The sequence below is a fragment of the Bos indicus genome, chromosome 18 (genome assembly GCF_029378745.1).
Source record: "Bos indicus isolate NIAB-ARS_2022 breed Sahiwal x Tharparkar chromosome 18, NIAB-ARS_B.indTharparkar_mat_pri_1.0, whole genome shotgun sequence".
Taxonomy (NCBI): domain Eukaryota; kingdom Metazoa; phylum Chordata; class Mammalia; order Artiodactyla; family Bovidae; genus Bos; species Bos indicus.
In genome coordinates, this window is record NC_091777.1 from 64,873,489 (window position 1) to 64,883,007 (window position 9,519).

The following is a 9,519-nucleotide window of genomic DNA, read 5'->3' on the forward strand; positions in this document are numbered from 1 at the left end:
GACACAAACCTGCCTAAAGAATTAAAAAATGGCTCAAAATCAGGAATAATTATAACAATATAGTAACATAGGTAAACATCAATGCAACACAACAGAGTTCAGAAATAGACTGGTATTGGTAGAAGTCAGTAAAGGCGGTATGTTGTACCAGTGAGGAAGAGAAGAAAAGACCCGCTTGAAAAATACTGGTAGAGGGTTCCCCTGGTAGTCCAGTGGCTTACAGCTGGCCTGCCAATGCAGGGGACGTGGGTTGGTCCCTGGTCTGGGAAGTCCCACATGCCGCAGGGCAACTGAGCCTGTACACCACAACTACTACGCCCACGCCCCGTGACCACTGAAGCCTGCTCACCTAGAGCCCGTGCTCTGCAACAGGAGAAGCCACCCCAGGGAGAGGCCCATGCACCGCAGTGAAGGGTAGCCCCTGCTCACCGCAACTAGAGAAAGTCTGTGGCGCAGCAACGAAGAACCAGGACAGCCAAAATAAAGAAAGAAAAGGGTGTGTATATGTGTGTGCTTAGTTGCTCAGCTGTAGCCCAACAGGCTCCTCTGTCCATAAAATCTAAAATGGTACAAAAAAAAAATAGTTGTAGAACAAAAGGTTTCAATTTGGGAAGGACTTGGAGAGGTATTTTCCAACAAGTATCAGAGGGAAGAAACACCTTTAGAACTGTTTTCCTAGCTGTAGCCGTCCTGCATTTACCTGGGCACAGGCCTCTTGTCAACTCTCCTTTCATCATCCAGGGCTCTTTATCTTGCTCCAGTAAAGAGATCACATCTGGTTTAGAAATGCAAAGACCTGTATGTAAAAGAAAACAAGAAAATTACCTCTGCTGTGGATATTCCAGAGCCAAATGGTACTGAGAAAGAGAAACACTGTAGGAAAGTGTTGATAGAGACAGGACAGACTGCGGAGGGGAAAGACCCCTAAGGGGAGACAGAAGGCGGCACATGCTCTCACCCAGTGAGGCCAGGCTGCTGTAGTTCTCTAACATCACTTTCTTGTACAAAGTCCTCTGAGCAAGAGTCAGCCATTCCCACTCATCTTGGGAGAAGTCAACGGCTACATCCGTGAAGGTCACTGCATCCTGAAATGACACAAATGTCCTCTTGCACAATTAGTGTTCATCCCGATTTAGCTGGCTCTAGGGTTATAAGTTAGGGAAAAAAAAATTGGGTGAGTAATTGCAGTGGGGTGTCTAAATGATAGAGATTAAGTAGTTAGTTGAACTGAACAACTTTTCTGTCTAGTTACACTTTACATATTAGGAAAAAGAAAAATACAGAGATGCTCTCTGCTCTTAAAGCATTTTATGGTGTGAGGAGATACTCTCACATGAAAAAATGTTGACTGCATTCAAAACAGAGTGTCATCAGAATTTTGGCTACCTGATGCAAAAAGCCAACTCATTAGAAAATACTTTAATGCTGGGAAAGATTGACGGCAGAAGGAGAAGGGGCTGGCAGAGGATGAGATGGTTAGAAAGCATCACCGACTTAATTCACATGAATTTGAGCAAACTCCGGGAGATAGTGAAGGACAAGGAAGCCTGGTATGCTGCAGTTCATGGGGTCACAAAGAGCAGGACACAACTTAGTGAGTGAAAAACAACAACAATAATCATGGGAATTTCCCTGGCAGTCCAGCTGTTAATACTCCATGCTCCCTCCCACTGCAGAGGACATGGGTTCAATCCCTAAGATCCTGCATGCCTTGCAGTGCAGCCAAAAACACAACACAACAAAACAAACAAACAAAACCCCTAGGATATTACGAAGCAGTAAGTTATTTTATATGTTAGGAGTTAGCTCACTTTTCTACATGGAGAACTAAAGAGCTCTGGGACTGCAATAGCAAGTTTCAAGGAATGAGGCTGACCTGATGAGCATGACTTCAAGCTCCACAATATATTCTAAGAAATCTTAGTGTTCTTGAGATACTGAGGTATGCCTAAAAAATGAAAGAAAAACTGCCTAGCAGTACTATTCTCTTTTGAAATACAAATATATTTGGATCAGGAGAGAACTCACTTGGCAAACTGGTTTTTGATAATCTGCTGAGAAGCATCAGGAGAGATGATATGAGATAAGTGCATGACAAGCAACCTGTGTCTTGCTACATGAACTGAATTTATAACCAACCATGAAGTGAGGCTGGTTGTACGGGTGATGGGAGATTTTCCATTCCTCTTTCTGTGATTTCATTTATATGAATATCTAAGAATCATTTCCATAAATATCTAAGAATGAGTTTTGAATACACAGCAGTCTTGAGTAAGACCAGAGACAAAGGTCAGAGTATTCCAAAGAGTTCAGACTCTAGCACTGGCTAGCTGGGTGGTCTTTGCCAAGTGGAATAACTCCTTTGTGCTTCAGGATTTCCCTCCTAAAAAAAATGAGAATAATTTCAGTACCTGCCTTAGAGCAGCACTGTGAGAATTAAATGAAGTAACAGGCGCAGAACAGGCTGAGTGCTCAAGAATTGTTATCTATGATAATGATGAAGGAAAGATGGGAATAAAAGAAGAGCAGCCCAGAAAGAGGGGAAACATTTGGTTTAATATTTCAATAAAAGCTTTACTTATATTTTACTAATTTCAGTATGTTATGGTAGTTAAGAACATGGCTGTGGTGGTGTGACACAGAAATAATTCTCATAAACACACAGGATTATGAGAGACAGCACAGGGAGAGCTCGTGGAAGAGCAACTCCCTGAGGACACTGCTGAGAGCATATTTATTAGAAGCTTATCTGACAGAGCTCAGAGGAGTATGACAAAAACCAGAAATCAAGCACAAAGGCAAACATACGAGGGAAATGGAATGAGCGTGTACACTACTTCTTTGAGGTCAGCGAAGGATCACATGGGATTCCTAAGGAGTTGTTCTGTGTACAGAACAATATCTGCTGTGGGCTGATACGTTAGCCAAAATATCTGTCTTATGGGCATGAGAAAGCTTACACGAGAAAGAGCACAGCTACAAGATAGCAGAGCTTATATGAAGACTAGAAAGTACATTCTCCCACACATGGTCTCTGAAGCCGGAACACCTATGTTCAAGTCCTGTTCTGCTCAGCAAACCTAAGCTATTAGTTTTGTTTTCAACCACTTAAGATATTTTAAATTCAAAAGAATAGTCGATTGAATTACATAGAAATATCACTGACTAGATGGACGTTGAGTCTGAGCAAGCTCGGGGAGTTGGTGATGGACAAGGAAGCCTGGCGTGCTGCAGTCCATGGGGTTGCAAAGAGTCGGACATGACTGAGCAACTGAACTGAACTGATCTGCCATTTCCGCTGCACTTCCTTAAATCCCAACGTTCCAATTTTCAGAAGGAAACAAACTTGCCAAAATCCTGAAAGCAAGCTAGTACTTTAGGAGAAAAAAGGGAATACTAACCAGGGACATGGCTTTAAGAAGTTCAATTCCCATCACCTCTTCTTCCTGGCTCCTCATGTGGAGAAGGGCTTTACCCCGAGAGGGCAGAGCTGGGAGGAGGAGAAAGGAACGATGCGAAACTGAGTAGCTCTGATAGTCACAGCCCAGAAACACATCCCTTCAGCTCCGTCTCGTCTACGCCACGCTCCTATTCCTACTGCACCCTCCTCTCACAGTCCAGGAAGTCGCTGGGAAACCTTTAGTTTACAGCGGGGGATCTGCTCTGCTCTGCTCTGGATTTTCAGGCTGAGCACAATCTCTCTCTCGCCCAAATCCAGCCTTTCATTAACAATAGAGATGTATGAGGCATGCTGCATATATTAAAACTCTGATTTGACCTTCAGAATCTTCAACAAAAATGGGGAATCTTGTCACAGTTTCACATATGAAAGCTCTGGGAAGTAAAGTCTTTTGCACAAGTCACAAGCTTGTAAACAGTGGAGCCTAGTCACCAACGTAGATTTGCCTGACTCTTCCACTCAAGTTATTTACTCAAGCAGACACCAGAAGGTAACAGGAAAAAATCCCCCATGTGCAACTAACTACTAAGGATTTGCAAAGAGTCTATGAGACTTGAAAAAAGCCATCTTCCCAAGAAAGAAGCATTATCACCTTGGTCACAACAGAGTCCACGTGGCTTGCAGATAGCTGGACCAAAAACCTGTCAGGAGACTCAGGTTCCCATTATGCTTTGTGACAAACTATGTAGTTCTGAAGAAGTCCCCTGTCCCTTGAGCCAAGGTTCTTCAATCAGGAAGAGGATAAACTGACTTGATTCTGGTTTCTTTCTTCTAAACTCCAGTGCTTTTTCAAAGCATTATAATGATGATGAAAAGAATGAACACTTATTAAGCACTGGTTATTATGCAGTAGGCACTACACCATGTACTTCACAGGTATGAGCTCACTTAATCCTTATAACAGTCTTATGATGTATATAATATCATCCTCATTTTACATAACAAAAGCTGGGTCTGAAAGTTTAAAGAAAAAAACTCCTGCAGTGGAGGTCTTGGGATCTGAACTCTTGAAGTTACTTAACCCTCTCAGGGTCAGTTTCTCAACTGTCAAAGGTGGGTAAGAACATCACCCCAAGCAGATGTTGAAGGGCTTACATGAGACCCAGTATGAGGGGCACTCTAGACTCAGCCTGTCTTGGATGTGAATCCTGGCTCCTTTACTTACTAGTGATTACTTGTCCTTTCTATGGCTCTGCTGCTGCTGCTGCTAAGTTGCTTCAGTCGTGTCCGACTCTGTGCAACCCCACAGACGGCAGCCCACCAGGCTTCCCCATCCCTGGGATTCTCCAGGCAAGAATACTGGAGTGGCTTGCCATTTCCTTCTCCAATGCATGAAAGTAAAAAGTGAAAGTGAACTCGCTCAGTCATGTCCAACTCTTAGTGACCCCATGGACTATAGCCTACCAGTCTCCTCCATCCATGGATTTCCAGGCAAGAGTACTGGAGTGGGTGCCATTGCCTTCTCCGTTCTATACCTCAGTATCCTCATCTGTAAAAAGGAGATAAGATAGCTTCCAGTTCATACTGTTTGGTGTTAATATCCCCCAAAGGTCTTAGAACCGTGTCTGGCCTAGAGAAAGCACTCAGTAAATATTAGCTACCATTACTGCATGCAGAAAAACAAGTGAAGAATAAAGCTATGAGCAGTGTTTCTCCCCCCTCTCTTTACTCACTCTGGTTGTGGAGGGGTGTGGCTGGAGACAGAGAAGTGTGAGGTAGGAATGGGGGAGTATTTCTGTTCACCTACTAAAAGGTGACTAAGCCATGGAAAGGCTGGAATCCCTCAGCACTTCCAAATGAAGCTGTGAATCTCACCTTCCTCACACATCTCATCCCAGTGATAAATGGGACAGGACTCTAACAGATTTTTAAATTCGTTAACTTTTAATTGGAGGATTATTGCTTTACAATGTTGTATTGATTTCTAACATATCAACATGAATCGGCCATAGGTATACACAAGTCCCCTCTATCTTGAACCTCCCTCCTACCCCTCTATAGGTCATTAGAGCGCCAGGTTTGAGCACCCTGCATCATACAGCAAATTCCCACTGGATATCTGTTTTACACATGGCAATATATATGTTTCCATGGTACTCTCTCAATTCCCCAGCCTCTCCTTCCCCAGCCGTGTCCACAAATCTATCCTCTAGGTCTGCATCTCTACTGCTACCAGGCAAACAGGATCATCAGTATCACTTTTCTAGATTCCATATGTATGTGTTAATATACGAGATTTGTTTTTCTTTCTGACTCACTTCACTCTGTATAACAGGGCCCAGGTTCATCCACCTCATTAGAACTGACTCAAATGAGTTCCTTTTTATGCTGCTGCTGCTAAGTAGCTTCAGTTGTGTCCGAATCTGTGTGACTCCATAGACGGCAGCCCACCAGGCTCCTCTGTCCCTGGGATTCTGCAGGCAAGAACATTGGAGTGGGTTGCCATTCCCTCTCTGTTCTTTTTTATGGCTGAGTACCAAATCCCTTACGATTACGCAGTGAAAGTGACACGCAGATTCAGGGGATTGGATCTGATGGACAGAGGGCCTGAAGAACTATGGATGGAGGTTTGTGACTTTGTACAGGAGGCAATGATCAAGACCATCCCCAAGAAAAAGAAATGCAAAAAAGCAAAATGGCTGTCTGAGAAGGCCTTACAAATAGCTGTGAAAAGAAGAGAAGCGAAAAGCAAAGGAGAAATGGAAAGATATTCCCATCTGAATGCAGAGTTCCAAAGAAAAGCAAGGAGAGACAGGAAAGCCTTCCTCAGCGATCAATGCAAAGAAATAGAGGAAAACAATAAAATGGGAAAGACTAGAGATCTCTTCAAGAAAACTAGAGATACCAAGGAAATATTTCATGCAAAGATGAGCACAATAAAGGACAGAAATGGTATGGACCTAACAGAAACAAAAGATATTAAGAAGAGGTGGCAAGAATACACAGAACTATACAAAAAAGATCTTCATGACCCAGATAACCACAATGATGTGATCACTTGCCTTGAGCCAGACATCCTGGAGTGTGAAGTCAAGTGGGCCATAGGAAGCATCACTATGAACAAAGCTAGTGGAGGGGATGGAATTCCAGTTGAGCTATTTCAAATCCTAAAAGATGATGCTGTCAAAGTGCTGCACTCAATATACCAGCAAATCTGGAAAACTCAGCAGTGGCCACAGGACTGGAAAAGGTCAGTTTTCATCCCAATTTCAAAGAAAGGCAATGCCAAAGAATGCTCAAACTTCTGTACAACTGTGCTCATCTCACACTAGCAAAGTAATGCTCAAAATTCTCCAAGCCAAGCTTCAACAATACGTGAACCGTGAACTTTCAGATGTTGAAGCTGGATTTAGAAAAGGTAGAGGAACCAGAGATCAAATTGCCAACATCTGTTGGATCATCGAAAAAGCAAGAGAGTTCCAGAAAAACATCGAATTCTGCTTTATTGACTGTGCCAAAGTCTTTGACGTGTGGATCACAACAAACTGTGGATAATTCTTCAAGAGATGGGAATATCAGACCACCTGCCCTGCCTCCTGAGAAATCTGTATGCAGGTCAAGAAGCAACAGTTAGAACTGGACATGGAACAACAGACTGGTTTCAAATCGGCAAAGGAGTACGTCAAGGCTGCATATTGTCACCCTGCTTATTTAACTTATATGCAGAGTACATCATGAGAAATGCTGGACTGGATAAAGCACAAGCTGGAATCAAGATTGCTGGGAGAAATATCAATAACCTCAGATATGCAGATGACACCACCCTTATGGCAGAAAGTGAAGAAGAACTAATGAGCCTCTTGATGAAAGTGAAAGAGGAGAGTGAAAAAGCTGGCTTAAAACTCAACATTCAGAAAACTAAGATCATGGCATCCGGTCTCATCACTTCATGGCAAATATATGGGGAAAAAATGGAAACAATGAAATTTGGGGGGCTCCAAAATCACTGCAGATGGTGATTGCAGCCATGAAATTAAAAGACACTTACTCCTTGGAAGAAAACCTATGACCAACCTAGAGAGCATATTAAAAAGCAGAGACATTACTTTACCAACAAAGGTCCATCTAGTCAAAGCTATGGTTTTTCCAGTAGTCACGTATGGATGTGAGAGTTGGACTATGAAGAAAGCTGATTGAGAAAGAATTGATGCTTTTGAACTGTGGTGTTGGAGAAGACTCTTGAGAGTCCCTTGGACTGCAAGGAGATCCAACCAGTCCTAGGTTGGATCCTAGGAAAGGAAATCAACCTAAAGGAAATCAACCCTGAATATTCATTGGAAGGACTGATGCTGAAGCTGAAACTCTAATACTTTGGCCACCTGATGCAAAGAACTGACTCATTGGAAAAGACCCTGATGCTGGGAAAGATGGAAGGTGGGAGGAGAGGGGGACCACAGAGGATGAGATGGTTGGATGGCATCACTGACGAGATGGACATGAGTTTGGGTAAATTCTGGCATGCTGCAGTTCATGGGGTCGCAGAGAGTCTGACACGACTGAGCCACTGAACTGAATATTCTAACACTAACAGATTTAAAAAAAAATTAAATACTGAGGTCTTCCTTGAAGAGCAGCAGAGCACTCAGAGGTAATGTTCTAATCCTGAATGCTCTCTCCCCTGGGTCCTTGGAGACACCCACACAGACCTGTAAGGGGACGGCAAGTCAAGTCCCGTCCCTGAATTCAGCTCCATACTCGGGTCCTAGGTGACCGTTTAAATCTTTGAACTTCTGTGTCCACCAGAGTCTGAGGCCAGGGCCATCATCCTCCAGTCCCTGGGCCCACGAGCAGTACCCTCAACCCCAATTTCCACTCTTACCTCCATACTCAGGCCCGTGGACATGTATGGTGTCCCGACTTCCACATCCTTCAGGCGGGCAGGCAAGAAAGGCTTCAGCCGCCCCACCCCGACCGGGCACCTTCCCAAGATTCCAAGGCTTTGGGCCACATCGAACTTTCGGTGGGGAAGTCGGGGTGCTCGACTGGAGTGAGGTGGTCTCCTCCGGGGGTGTTCCCAGCTCTCAGCCACGTAAAATCCTTCATTCGTTCCAATACACGCAGCTGGGACGGGCAAAGTGCACAAGAGACAAGCGCAGAAACACGAGCCCCAGTCACACACCAGCCTCCTCCGCGGCCCGCTAGTCACATGTCACACCTGCACATACACACCCTCCATTCACACACGTACCCGCCTCCTCTTCCCGGTCACACCCTGCACGCACTGTCGGTCACGGTCGCCAAGTCACGCGCGCACGATCACGACTCCCGCCGTCCCGCGCGCAGACCGAATCGCCGACCCTATGGCGGCCCCCTGGGCCCGGCTCAGCAGCGGTCGCCACCCGGACCGGACTCTCCCCTCAGAACCGGCCAGACCTCGGTCCGGGCTTCAAGTCCTTGTCAGAAGTGGGCGAGTCCTCACAGCGCAAGGGCCCCTGGGCAACTTAGTCCCAACAGGGACGCCGGCTTTTTGAAGTCGGGCGACTAGGCTGCTAGGGCAGGGGTCCTCCCCCCTGCCTGGTGACCGCTGCCCTCTGTAACGTCTTGGTGCCTCGTCTTCCGGGAACGGGGCGGTCTAGAAGCCTTACAGCTCCGACTCCGGGTCCTAGAAGTCCTGGCTACCTCCCGGGGGCTTCTGGGAGCCGTCTCCGGGCTCGCAGTGCGCTGGCGCAGCTGTCAGGCTCAGCGAGCTGAGCCCCGGGTAGCTGTGGCCGATAGTGGGCGGGGTCACAGGGTGCGTGGAGCGCGCAGGCGCATGGAGCCCGAGGATGGTCTAGGAAGTGGGCGGAGCCTCCAGGATAGACGGAGGTTGGAGATTACAGATTTCTCCTGATGCTTTAGGACTGTGTGTACGTATGTGGTGGCTGGGATCGGGGGCAAGGGGAGGCAGGGAATTTCCAAAAGTCTGCAGATTGAAGAGGGCTTCCCAAGGGGCGCTAGTGGTAAAGAACCCGCCTACCAATGCAGGAGACTTAAGAGACACCGGTTGGATCCTTGGAATGGGAAGATACCCTGGGGCAACCCACTCCAGTATTCTTGCCTGGAGAATTCAAAGAACGGAG

The 9,519-nt window shown here is 45.8% G+C and overlaps 1 protein-coding gene across 1 annotated transcript in view; it reads right to left on the minus strand.

Moving 5' to 3' along the window:
- LOC139177336 (zinc finger protein 470-like) overlaps positions 1 to 9,180 on the minus strand; it is a 31,650-nt gene extending 22,470 nt beyond the window's left edge. Inside the window, 6 exon segments of the mRNA XM_070772397.1 lie at positions 701 to 796; positions 959 to 1,085; positions 3,402 to 3,490; positions 4,865 to 4,949; positions 8,280 to 8,521; positions 8,649 to 9,180. Of these exon segments, the coding sequence (XP_070628498.1) occupies positions 701 to 796; positions 959 to 1,085; positions 3,402 to 3,490; positions 4,865 to 4,949; positions 8,280 to 8,303 (421 nt within the window). The 5' untranslated portion in view covers positions 8,304 to 8,521; positions 8,649 to 9,180.
- Between the last annotated feature and the right edge of the window lie 339 nt (positions 9,181 to 9,519).